This window comes from Mustela nigripes, chromosome 9, assembly GCF_022355385.1.
Source record: "Mustela nigripes isolate SB6536 chromosome 9, MUSNIG.SB6536, whole genome shotgun sequence".
NCBI classification, from domain to species: domain Eukaryota; kingdom Metazoa; phylum Chordata; class Mammalia; order Carnivora; family Mustelidae; genus Mustela; species Mustela nigripes.
In genome coordinates, this window is record NC_081565.1 from 7,748,082 (window position 1) to 7,761,104 (window position 13,023).

The 13,023-nt window shown below is 49.7% G+C and overlaps 1 protein-coding gene across 3 annotated transcripts in view; it reads right to left on the reverse strand.

The window, feature by feature from the left end:
• LRSAM1 (leucine rich repeat and sterile alpha motif containing 1) overlaps nucleotides 1–13,023 on the reverse strand; it is a 39,252-nt gene that overhangs the window by 16,328 nt on the left and 9,901 nt on the right. For all 3 annotated transcript variants that reach the window (XM_059410772.1, XM_059410770.1, XM_059410771.1), the window contains 6 exons: nucleotides 11,350–11,440; nucleotides 7,430–7,560; nucleotides 2,535–2,564; nucleotides 1,983–2,105; nucleotides 1,577–1,716; nucleotides 621–665 (listed from right to left, as the gene is read on the reverse strand). In XM_059410772.1, coding sequence (XP_059266755.1) covers nucleotides 621–665; nucleotides 1,577–1,716; nucleotides 1,983–2,105; nucleotides 2,535–2,564; nucleotides 7,430–7,560; nucleotides 11,350–11,440 — 560 coding nt within the window. The remainder of the gene's footprint in view (nucleotides 1–620; nucleotides 666–1,576; nucleotides 1,717–1,982; nucleotides 2,106–2,534; nucleotides 2,565–7,429; nucleotides 7,561–11,349; nucleotides 11,441–13,023) is intronic.

Genomic DNA, 13,023 nt, shown 5'->3' on the forward strand with positions numbered 1-13,023 from the left:
GCAATGTTTGGACACCACTCAGGGTGGCTCTTTGCGCTCTGAGCACAGATCCAGGCCGTGTCTTGAAGAAATCAGACACTGCTTCACTTTAATTCCGGCCTCTTCTTTTCTACTTTGCAACAGACTGTTTCCCTTAATGAGAAATGGATTTTTCTCTGATTTTTTTTTTTAAAGATTTTATTTATTTATTTGTCATAGAGAGAGAAGCGAGAGCAAGCACAGGCAGACAGAGTGGCAGGCAGAGGCAGAGGGAGAAGCAGGCTCCCCGCCAAGCAAGGAGCCCGATGTGGGACTCGATCCCAGGACGCTGGGATCATGACCTGAGCCGAAGGCAGCCACTTAACAAACTGAGCCACCCAGGCGTCCCTCTCTGATTTTTTTTTAACACTAGCCATACAGTGGACAATACACGTGTTTTTATTTACGTCTCAGTTTTTCTCAGTGTTAAACTTGCAGGCAGTGATTCTATTTAATTCAATATTCCCTAAGGAGGTGAATCCCCTTACAGCTTTAGGAAGACTTTGTGGCATAATCCTTGAGAATCCCAAGATCTTCTCTCCCCGAAAGCTCTTCCCTGGCCCCAAGGCAGCACAGAGATAGTGCTAGAGCGAAACACTAACCTTTCATTTTCCAGCGACTTCAAGATCTCAGAACTTTTCTTCTGCCTGTGGAGTAAACCCGAAGCGTGAAGGGCCACTACAGCTGTCACCAGTAGGCCTGTTCCCGACAGAACTGCCCTGCCAGCGCTGCACTGGCTGCACAGAGGGGGCTTAGGAACCGGCTGGGGTTCTCAGTCCAGAACCTTGGGGCTCTGTGTCCTTGGGCAGGGACTCAGCCACACCAAGTCCCAACTCATCTGCAAAATGGGATCCTCATAGCAAAAGCCTCCCGGAGTACTTGTCGAGTGAATGAGAGAGTACACACAAAGGGCCCGGCCCGTAAGCAGCACCTGACACAGGGCAGCTTTCCGGGACGCCCTGGTGGGGAGAGAGCACGCCGCTGGCACACGGCAGGCCTGCCGGCTCGCTCGGGCCCCGTGGAACTGCTGCGTGACGGAGCGAGTGAGAAGCCAGGGAGGCCTGGAAGCAACAAGGTCGCGGCAAAAGCCCGTTCTGGAGGCTTTCCACAAAGGCCCCCAACTAGAGGTTCTGGAGACTTCTATCTGGCTTCCTTTCCCCCAAGCCCACTGAGGTCGGCTCCTAGCAGCACCTACCCTGGACAGGATTTGATAAGGCAAATTTCAATACAGCTGACCTTAGCCCAACGGGTCATTGGAACCTAAAATACTGGAGCAGAGTATGATCTCAACTCTCTTGCTAAAACCACTCATTTCACAGACCACACCCCTGGGAGGCACGGGTCCAAGGACAAGCTATAGACCAGGTCAGGCCCGGCGCAGACTCTTTTCCCTTTGGGCTGGTGCAAAAAGTGGCACCAAGGCCGGACCCTACCGACAAAAGCCTCAGGCAGGGGTTGAGACTAGAGACTGTAAGTGAGAGAGGGACCCCTGGCCTGGGCTCTTCAAAGTGTACCAACGTCAGGGAAGGTCCCTGGGTCTGGGGAGTGGGGGCCTGACCTCTGGTTCTCCTGCAGGAGTTTCTGGATCCGGCTGGAGATGTTCTGCTCCGTCTGCTTCAGCTGCTCCTGCAGCCGCTGGCGCTCGGCGTCCAGGTAGCGCTGCCGCGCGCTCAGGCCCTGCTCCAGCCGGAACTGCTCCTGCAGCGGGACAGGCGGCCTGAGCGGGCAGCAAGGGGCCCCGTCCTGCCAGGCCTTTCTGTGTCATCTTGGCCCTGGTCTTCCCCTCTCTAGGCCCCGGGGAGTCCATTAAGCATGAGGAGGCTGGGCTAGGTGTTCTTCCAGCCACCCCCGCCCAGGCCCTGGAAGATCAAGGGAGAGCGCTTACTCCCACCGCCTCCCCGAAGCAGCGGGCCCCCCGGCAGGAAGCCTGCAGACAAGCCCACCCCACTTGGCCGTTCACAGACCTCCTTGACCGTCTGAAGGATCTCGTCCTTCTGATTGTTGCTCTGCTGGAGGAGCTGGGCATGCTCTCGCTGCCCGAGTTCCAGACGCCGTTCAAACTCCAATTTCTCCAGCATCTTCTGTTCCTGCAATAACACAGATCCTGGTGATGGCTGGCAAGGCTCTGTGGTGTCAGGACTTGGGAGCAGGGCGAATCCGTGCCTCAGCTCCCAGGAGTGCGGGCTGTAGGTCTGAACACTGAGCAACACCCTCCAAGCCCAGCGCCTCCCGTTACCCCCCGCCCCTGCTGCAGGGCCCAACTGTAATAAAACATTGTTTACTGTCAGAGCCTAGGGCTTTGGAGTCTGAGGTCCCTGAGCCTCAGACTGCTCATCCGTGGTGGAGAAACCCTGCCACCACTGAGGCTGCGTAAGGATGTGGCGAGGCACGGTATCAAGAGAGAAACTTCAATTTGCCCTCTAATTTGGAGACAGGAAGAACTCTTTCCCTCAAATCTTTTATCCTAGATCTTTGATAAAAACAAAAGTGGCCAAGGAGGATAGACATTTTCTTACCTTCCTCTTCTCGTAGTCTGAGAACCTATTCTGGGGGGGAAAAAGACAGTGGTCAGGAGAAGGGGGCAGCAGTGGGATTCCCAGTCCGTGGCCAGAATCTTGGGGCAGCCAGACACAGGCTTCAGCCCCAAAGCACTGCATCGGAGTTGGGGGGGGGCGGGGGGGAATGAGGGGGAAGGGTAGTCTGATAGAGGATCCCAGAGGGTTCCAGCGGACAGCACGGAGGAGAACCACCGGGCTTGGCTCACTGTAGCAAGCTCTTCAGGAGGGTTCTATGGGTGAAGCCCCGAGAAGGTGTGGTGCTCAACGAGGGGGATCAAGAAGTGGGATGTGTGGTTCCCTATCCGTACAGTATATCCACAGTGCCCCTGAACTCCAGCCGTCCAAAACAAACGCACAAAGGGACACGTACAGGCTACTGCAGAACTGCTGTAAAGAGTGACAACCCCAGGAGCACCTGGGTGGCTCAGTGGGTTAAAGCCTCTGCCTGCGGCTCAGGTCATGATCTCAGGGTTCTGGGATTGAGTCCCGCATCAGGCTCTCTGCTCTCTAGAGCAGAGAGCCTGCTTCCTCCTCCTCTCTCTCTGCCTACTTGTGATCTCTATCGGTCAAATAAATAAATAAAATCTTTAAAAAAAAAAAAAAAAAAAAAAGAGAGTGACAACCTTGGCAACAGCTCATCGACTTCAGTAAGTCACGGCGACTCCATGCAGCGGGTCACACAGCTATGCAATAACAGGGCAAGGGGTGGGGAGCTGCAGAGAAAGGGGCCTGCCACCTGCCGCTCTGCGCAGCGGGATCCTGTTCTTGTAAGAACGGCAACAAAACTCAACTCGGAGTTTCATACCTGTTGAGATCGGACTCAGGAAGGAGATGCATTAACAGTTTGTGACGATTACCTCTGGGGGTGGGTTGGGGGAGGGAGAGGAGGGGACATGCGCTTAGTTTACATATTTCCGTATTGCTCAGACTGGTAACGAGGAGCAGGAGTTCCTCTTGTACTTAAACATCAACAAACACACACAGGTATCTTTAAGTATTTTTAAATACTTAAATAAGTATTTTTTAAAAGATTTATTTATTTGACAGAGATCACAAGTAGGCAGAGAGGCAGGCAGAGAGAGAGAAACAGGATCCCCGCTGAGCAGAGAGCCCCACGCGGGGCTTGATCCCAGGATCCTAGAATCATGACCTGAGCCGAAGGCAGAGGCTTTAACCCACTGAGCCACCCTTAAATAAGTATTTTAAGTATCTTTGTATTTAGTTATCCAGCTCAGAGGCCAGGATCAATCTGTCTGAGCTGGAAAAGCAGCATATTATAAGGAAATTGGGTTTGTCCTATGCAGAAGTAGGAGTAAAATTTTAAAAATTAACTTTCAATTATACAGATAATGTCGGAGTATATTCTCCTTATGAAAAATTTTAAAAACAGCCTATATGGTATCCATAGACCATTCCCCCCAGCCTGATCCTGGTTTCCTCCAGCCCCCCTGCCATGTAACTACCATTATCAGACCCAAGTACACACATTTACATATAATTTGTGCTTCTGGAAAATAGAGAAGATCTGTCTGTGTGTGCTCACATATAAATGTGTTGCAATGAAGGCAAAATTCACATTCTGTAAAATTCATTCTTTTTGGTATGCAGTTCTAGTCATGTAATGGTCACGATCATCAAGGCAGAGAACCACTCCTTTACCTCCAAAATTCCCTTGTGCCCCTCTGTCATCAAACGGTCCTCCTACCCATCCTCCTGCCCTCTTCTCCCCCCAGTTAATGGCCATTGCTGATCTGTTTTCCTATATATTTGAACCTTCTTTCTGAACATAGAAGGGCACTATACTATCTCCATGTTCTGCAGCCTGCCCTTTTCACCCACCCATCTGTCCTGTGATCCAAGTTTGGATAGATCTAGGGCATAGTAGGGACAGGACACAGCTGTCTCAGCCTTTGCCCACTGACAGACATTAAGGGGCCTTCCAATATTTCCCTACTGCAAATAAGGCAGCAAGGAACATTCTTGCCAATGTCTCCTTGGACAAGTGTCTCTCTCTGGGTATGTGCCGAGAATTTGGAATCCTGAATCATGGGCGATGGCCATGGTCATTTAAATTTCTGACCCCTATTACCAGGTTATCTTCCGCAGTGGGAACACCAGTTTCCATTTCCCAAGAGCAACTGATGAGGCCACAGTTTCCCTACACTCTGGCCAAGAAATAATCACAGTGACATTTGTGCCAATCTGAAGGAGGTAACAGTATTTTGTTGTTTTAGTTTACTGGTCTCTGATTACTAGGGGAATTGGGCATTTTTTTCCGCATTTACCAATTATCTGTATTGTTTTTTGTTTAAGTTTTTACATAAGCTTTACAGCCAATATAGGGCTTGAATGCACAACCCGGAGATCAAGAGTTAGGTGCTTTATTGACTGACCAGCCAGGTGCCCCTCATCTGTACTGGTTTACTCTGTAAAGTACCTGTTGACAGATCTTTGGCTTCCCCCCCCCCCTCTCGGGATGGTTTGCTGTGTTTTACTGCTTTGAAAGAGCTCTTTATATATTCAGCCTGCTAATCCTGCATCAGAAATGTTTGCTGCATTCTCCTCAAGGATTTTGATGGATTCCTTTCTCATACTGAGGTCCTTGAGGAGAACACAGGCAGCAACCTCTTTGACCTCAGCCGCAGCAACTTCTTCCTAGGAACATCGCCAAAGGCAAGGGAAGCAAGGGCAAAAATGAACTATTGGGACTTCATCAAGATCAAAAGCTTTTGCACAGCAAAGGAAACAGTTAACAAAACCAAAAGACAACTGACAGAATGGGAGAAAATATTTGCAAACGACATATCAGATAAAGGGCTAGTACCCAAAATCTATAAAGGGCTGAGCAAACTCAACACCCAAGGAACAAATAATCCAATCAAGAAATGGGCAGAAGACATGAACAGATATTTCTGCAAAGAAGACATCCGAATGGCCAACACACATCTGAAAAAGTGCTCCACATCACTCGGCATCAGGGAAATCCAAATCAAAACCACAATGAGATATCACCTCACACCAGTCAGAATGGCTAAAATTAACAAGTCAGGTACTGACAGATGCTGGCGAGGATGAGGAGAAAGGGGAACCCTCCTACACTGTTGGTGGGAATGCAAGCTGGTGCAACCACTCTGGAAAACAGCATGGAGGCTCCTCAAAAAGTTGAAAATAGAGCTACCCTACAACCCGGCAATCACACTACCGGGTATTTACCCCAAAGATACAAATGTAGTGATCCGAAGGGGCACTTGCACCTGACTGTTTATAGCAGCAATGTCCACAATAGCCAAACTATGGAAAAAGCCTAGATGTCCATCAACAGATGAATAGATAAAGAATATGTGGTTCACATATATAATGGAATACTATGCAGCCATCAAAAATGAAATCTTGCCATTTGCGATGACATGGATGGAACTAGAGGGTATTATATTTATCAAAATAAGTCAATAAGAGAAAGACAATTATCATATGATCTCCCTGATATGAGGAAGTTGAGAGGCAAAGTTTGGGGGTTTGGGGGGTAGGAAAAGAATACGTGAAACAAGATTGGATCAGGAGGGAGACAAACCATAAGAGACTCTTCATCTCACAAAACAAACTGAGAGTTGCAAAGGGGAGAGGGGTAGGGAGAGGGTGGTGGGTTATGGACACTGGGGAGGGTATGTGCTATGGTGAGTGCTGTGAAGTGTGTAAACCTGGCGATTCACAGACCTGTACCCTTGGGGCTAATAATACATTATATGTTAATAAAAAAATAAAAAATTAAAAAAATTAAGTACAATAATGAGATAAAAAAATATAATTAAGTTAAAAAAAAAAAAAAGAAATGTTTGCTGCAAATACTTCCTCAGAGTATAAATTGCCACAATTTCCCTGGATAGAGATCTTCCTCCTCTCTAGTTCTCACTGAGCTGCCAGAAAAAAGATAAAACTCCAAAGGAATGCATGGTGGTATGTCCAACAGGAAGGGGAGGAGCACCAGGGAACCAGAGATTTAAAAAAAGTCCTTGGAAGATAAGAAGCCAAACTTGGCAGTTGGTCCCCCTCGCCGCCGCCACCCCCCATCCCACCATCAGGGTCCTGTGGGCCCTCTGTGGGAGTGCAGGTGGGGAAGAGGTGGCTTCTCATTGGCTCCCGTGTCAGGGGCTCCTGACACTTGGCAAACTCTGACCAAGATTCCTCCTCGGTGCCCGTCCTAGGCTAGCTCACCCCTGGGACCAGGGAGGGCCGGCCCCTCGCTGTGCTGACACATGTGCCTCCCTTACTTCTCCACAGAGCGGAGAGCATGACAGGCGTTCTGTACAGCAAGGGGCACCGAGGCAGGAAGTACTTGCTGAGAGACAACAGTGAACGACACAGACACAACCCCCACGCTCACAAAGCTTTATCCAGCAGGAGAGATAGACGTAAATCCTCTCCTGTGTCATTCTTCATTTATGGCCGTGATAAGTGTTCCCAAGGAAACGTGGGGGCACCCGGAGAACATATAGCAGGGAACCTGACTCGGGTTGATGTGACAGGGAGAATTCTCAGAGGACATGGGATTTGGACACAACTGAAGGAGACGGTGGAGTTAGCGAGAGGTGAGCCAGGAGAACTCCAGATTGGGAAGGGGGAGAGGGAAACTGCAAGTTCAAAGGTCCTGAAGGGTTCAGGGAGCAGAGAGGAGCCTTGCACCTGCTGTTTGGGGAGGTGGCGCAGGCTTGGAGAGCATCTCAGCACACTGGTCTGGACTGAGGTGAATTCTAGTTTGGTGGAGGAATTCAGGGCCTGCAGCTCTGAACCCCTCCCAATGACCAGGTTCCCCGCACACGCACCCCCACTCCTGTCAGGAGCCAGGTACGCCTTACCTGCCACTCCACCTCCTCCCGGCAGAGTCTGTCCGAGGGCCCGTCTGTGCTGTCCCGGGGGGTGTCGCCTCCATCCTGCTCCAGAACTGGCAGCAGGTACTGAGAAGGGGGGTAGTATTCCAGCCCTGACTCTGCGAGAGGACACAAGCTGATCAGGAGGGAGGGGACAGAACCGTCAGCTCCTGCAGCCTCTGACTTCCTCCCCAGTGTCCTGCCCCAGCTGCCTGGTCCCCTGCTTCCCTGTTCCCTTAGCCCCGAACTGAATGGAGCCCTCCGACTTGCTTACTAGTCCTGATGCCAGGCCGCAGAACTTGGAAAGTGCTCAAGAAGTGTCAGCTGAGCAAACAGGCAGGCTGGCCAGCCGCCTCTTTATCATCCACGTGAGAATGAGGTGATGAGAAAAGCCTGGGGGGAGATTAGTGGAGAAGCCTGATCCACCATCTCCTTGCCCAAACCTTGGGCAAGATGCTTGCCTTCTCTGGCCCTGGATACTCTTCCCCTGTATAACTTGACAGGGTTTGTACTCTTTACCCACTTTTGAGTGGGTTGCTTGCCTTATTGTTGCTGATTTATAGGTACTCTTTATATATTGTAGCTAATAATCTCGGGCCCATAATATATAACTATCTTCTAGATGGTAACATTTTTTAACTTTAGTGATGGGATCTTTCTAGGTAAAGAACTTTAGACTTTAATATGGTCAAAGTTGTCTTTTAAAAATATAAACGGTGAGAGCGCCTCAGTGGCTCAGTTCACTAAGTGACTGCCTTCAGCTGGGTCATGATCCTGGCGTGTCAGGATCGAGTTCCACACTGGGCTCCCTGCTAGGCGAGGCATCTGCTTCTCCCTCTGATCTCCTCCTTCTAATGCTCTCTCAAGTAAATAAATAAATAAATTCTTTAAAAAAAAAAAAAGAACATCATAAAAATATACACGGTAAAAGAAATACTAAAAATGGCCAGTAGGCATGTGAAAAAATATCCAAATAACTGAGAACACGACATTACGATAGCAGCAGACTGCTTTGTTTATCTGTCAGAATAAATAAACGTAGAAGATCTTTAAAGGTGACACCAAATGTTATTTGTGGGAAGGAGAAAAGGGTTCTCTCAGAAGCTTCCCGCAGGAACCGAAATTGGTGCAGTTTCGGTGCAGTGCACAGCGTTCAGCTCCTCTCACCTGCCGGCCCCATGGCAGCCTGCCCTCGAGGAATGCACCCTTCCCCACCCCTGTGCCAGAGGGGGTGGGTTAACATGCTTGTGACAGTGGAAGACTGGAAATAAGCTCATGTTCACCATATGGGAGAGGCCACATCAGCTGTGGGCCACCACTACGTGACCTACTAGATAGAACTTTAAAACAAGGCAGATGCGTCCATTGTGAACTAGGAAAAGGCCCAAGACCTATTCTTGAGTAAAAAGCAGCGCTCAGAATCACAATAGTATGCTATCTCCTGTGGGTTTTATTTTATTTTTTTTAAAGATTTTATTTATTTATTTGACAGACAGAGATCACAAGTAGGCAGAGAGGCAGGCAGAGAGGAGGAAGCAGGCTCCCCGCTGAGCAGAGAGCCCGATGTGGGGCTCAATCCCAGGACCCTGGGATCATGACCCGAGCCGAAAGCAGAGGCTTTAACCCACTGAGCCACCCAGGTGCCCCTCTCTTGTGGGTTTTAAAAAAATGTTTTTAAAAAACATTTTAAAAATGTTTTAAAACCCCCAAACTTTACATAAGTATGTTTACCTACTACACTGTGTAAATAAATTGAAGAATTATTTCTTAAGCTGCGTTCACTGCTTTATTCTTTGTCTTCTGTATACCTAGAAATTGCACAGCTGAAAACTTTTTAAGGAAGATAAAGGGTTTGGGTGGGGGGATGGGTGGGAAAGGTGAAGGGGATTTAGAAGCTCTGTTACAGTCGTGAGGATGGAGTCACGTGCGGAATTAAGTCCTCATGGGCACCTGGGTGGCTCAATGAGTTAAAGCCTCTGCCTTTGGCTCAGGTCTTGATCCAGGTTCTGGGATTGAGCCCCGCATCGGGCTCTCTGCTCAGTGGGGAGCCTGCTTCCTCCTATCTCTCTCTCTGCCTGCCTCTCTGCCTACTTGTGATCTCTGTCAAATAAATAAAAATCTAAAAAAAAAAAAAAGCGTCCGGCTTCTCTCACAGCCCATCATGTCTGTGAGGTTCACCGTGGCCGTGGCAGTTAACACTGCTTTTGTTCTTTTTTAAAATTTATTTGACAGAGAGAGAGAGACAGTGAGGGAGGAACACAAGCAGGGGGAGTGGGAGAGGGAAAGCTGGGTTCCTGCTGGGCAGGGAGCCTGACTCAGGGCTCGATCCCAGGACCCTGGGACCATGACCTGAGCAGAAGGCAGACCCTTAACGACTGAGCCACCCAGGCACCCCGGACTGCTTTAGCTGTATTTGAAGGCGGTGTCATATTCACGTGCGAGTCTGAAACAGTGTGTTTACCCATCCCACCACCAATGAGCACTTGGAGCATGTCAGGTTTGGGCTGTTATAAACTGTACTGCCGTCGGTATTTCTGTACTTGGCTTTCTGGCATATACTCAGACACACTTTCCCTGGACACTCACGTAGGTGCAGAGTTGATGGGCCTCAGGGTGTCTGAATGTTCAGCTTGAGATGGTAACAACAATGTTTGGAAGCAGTCTGACTCCCACCCCCCACCCCTGGTGGATGGGAGCCCCTGTTCCACATGTTTGCTGGTTCTTGTACTGACATTAATTGAGCCATTTTAGGGGCCGTGGTAGGACGTGGTAGTGTCTCTGTGTAGTTTTAAAGTGCTTTTTCCTATTGACCAAAAAGATGTTGAGCATTCTTTTCAGACACTCTAGGCCATCTGGAGAGTCTCTGCAAAATTCCTATTCAAGACTTCTGACAGCGCTTTTTGCTTACACATCTTTTTATCTGCTAGAAACAGGTGCTTTGCTGGACATGCATACATTGCAAATATCCTTTCCAACTTCATGGCTTGCCCTCTCTTTTCCCAAATGGTGTCTTTTTAATGTTAGAGAAATATAATTTATTAACTTTTTATGGCTGGTGTTGCCTGTCTCCTACTGAAAGAAGAAATCAAGACTTTTTCCCCACGTGGATATTCAACTGATCTGAAATCATGTATTGAAAAGACTTCGCTTTCCTTTCTTGTTGCTTTGCAATGGCACCTCTGTCACCCACAGATCACACGGATGAGTCTTGGACGTGTTCTACCAGTTCCCCAGGTGTCAGGATCCCCGAATTAAGACAATCCGCCAAGGGGAAGGCTCCATAGCTCAGGGGTTAGAGCACTGGTCTTGTAAGATAATCCGCCAGACAGGAGGTGGCCAGGTATTCTGCCCTCCCCTCTGGGCACCTGGACCAATGGTGGCCCTGGGTTTTAGCTGCACTGTCACTCCTCCCAGTCCAGTCCCCTGTGGTCTCAGTCCTAGGTGACGCCAGTGACCTCCTAACTGGTCCCTGGCCTCCACGCTTGTTTTCTCCAGGCCCCTTTCCCCGCGGGTGGAGGGAGGCCTCTCCCGTGTGACACCGGGCCCCGATGGCCTCTCCAGCCTCCAACCCACCTCTCCTCCCTCTGTGTGGGTGCCCAGCGCCCCCAGCCTCCTCGGCCACACGCTTCCCACCACTCTACCCTTCTAGGCTCTTTAACATGCTTCTGCTCTCACCAGCCACAGCCTCCTCTCCTTCCTAAGTCCCAAATGCCCTCAGGTTTCAACGAAGACACTTTCTCGGACCTTCCCTGACGCCCCAACCTAACCAGTAACTCGATCTCCTGTGACCATCTGCTTTGCCTGTGGCCTCCTCGGTCTCTGCCATGCCCCGAGTCTGGGCTGGCACAGGGCTGCTGCTGCAACCACGCTCACTCGCTGAGCGCAGGAGGCAAGGTGTCTGGCTTTACCTTTGCAGAGGAACTGCTGAATGGCCTGGGTGCCAGCACTGCACACCTCCTGGGGCGGGTAGACCATGGACGAGGTGTCGAGGCTCAGAGTCTGCAGAAACAGGGGAAACTCTTTATACGTACTGTCAACACAATCCCAAAGCACCTGGTTTAGTTGCGAGGCTGTGTTTACTGTCTCCTCTGTCTTGGTCCTGCCACGTTCCCAGCACTTAAATAGTGTCTGGTGTGTAGCCAGCACATGATTCGTGTTTTTGGAGAAAAACATAAAAAAGTGGGAAAATAAGGAAATTAAAGGACAACATACAGAATAAGATTCCGTGTTTGTTAAAAGAAACACTCAAAAAAAAAAAAAAAGAAAAAAAAGAAACACTCCTACTCTCTCACATTAGTACACTTACAGAAAATTTTGAAGAAACACACATCAAACTCAAAATGGTTTCTTCCAAAGGGTAGATTCTAGAGTACTTTCTATGTGAAATTGGAATTTTTTTTAACAATATGATTTTTTAAGTAAAAAAAAAACCCTAATGTTTATATGGGCACACATGCACCTGCTTACGGGTTTATGAGGCCCAGAAAACAGGGACCTGGACGCCCACAAAGCCGTCCAGTGCCATGCTTTAAGGTTGTCTGTTGTTTTTGTTTGTCTGTTTGTTGAATCCAGCCCTCCTGCCACCTGCTCACTTCTTTCCAGAGGCCTCCTGGGAAGCTACCTAAGCCCCTTTCAGGAGCCCATATCCTCTCTGCCTGGAACAGGTAGGCCTGCTTCAGGAGAAGGCCTGAGGCACTAGGCCGGAAGTAGCTGAGTGGGAAAAGCAGCTCAGACACCCACCAGCCCTGGCCAGCACAGCCCTTCTCCCTGGGGAGCCTGCCCTGGAGCACAGGATCCGACTGCCTGGGTCTGGGGATCCCGAGAGCAGAAAACCCCATCCTGGGAGGCCTTACATAAAGAATATTCACCCACACGGATCATGCTGGTCACCAACAGTAAAGTGTGCTGGCTGCTGGGGCTGCACCACCCCGTTTGGTGGCCACGAGCCATGCAGAGCCACGTAAGTTTACATTTTAACCGACTAAAATGAAAGTGAATTTAAAGCTCAGTCCCTCAGTGGCACCAGCCACATTTCACGTGCGCAGCAGCCACGTGGCCGGCGGCTACTGCACGGGACACACAGATTGTGGGTGTCCCCACTGTTGGCAGGAGCAGCAGCTGGACAGCGATGCATGCGGTCATTCGGCCCTGGTGTCAGACCCTAGTCTGACCTGTTCTGGCTGTGTGCCCTTGAACAGGACAGGTGACTTCCCGGAAGCTCAGCTCCATCAGTGTTCAACAGGCATGCTATTACCCAGCGGCAGGGCTGTTTGATGAGTGATAGGAGAACACACGAGAGAAAGACATTGACCTTAACCAAGAATGGCCATTTATGGTCTCCTCCTGAACAAAGGTGCCACCAAGAAGCTCAAAAGCCTTTTTTTAAAGAGTGGATGGAAAGCACATCACTCTCAGAGCTCCTGCCAGCTGACTTACGAGGGCTTTGGACTCAGCAACGCTGTGAGCTGTGCGCTCAGGCACGGCGGCCACTGAGCACGTGGAGCTTCGTTTATTTCAGTATAAACAGGGATGCCTGGGTGGCTCAGTCGGTTCAGCGTCTCACTCTCGGTTTCAGCTCAGGT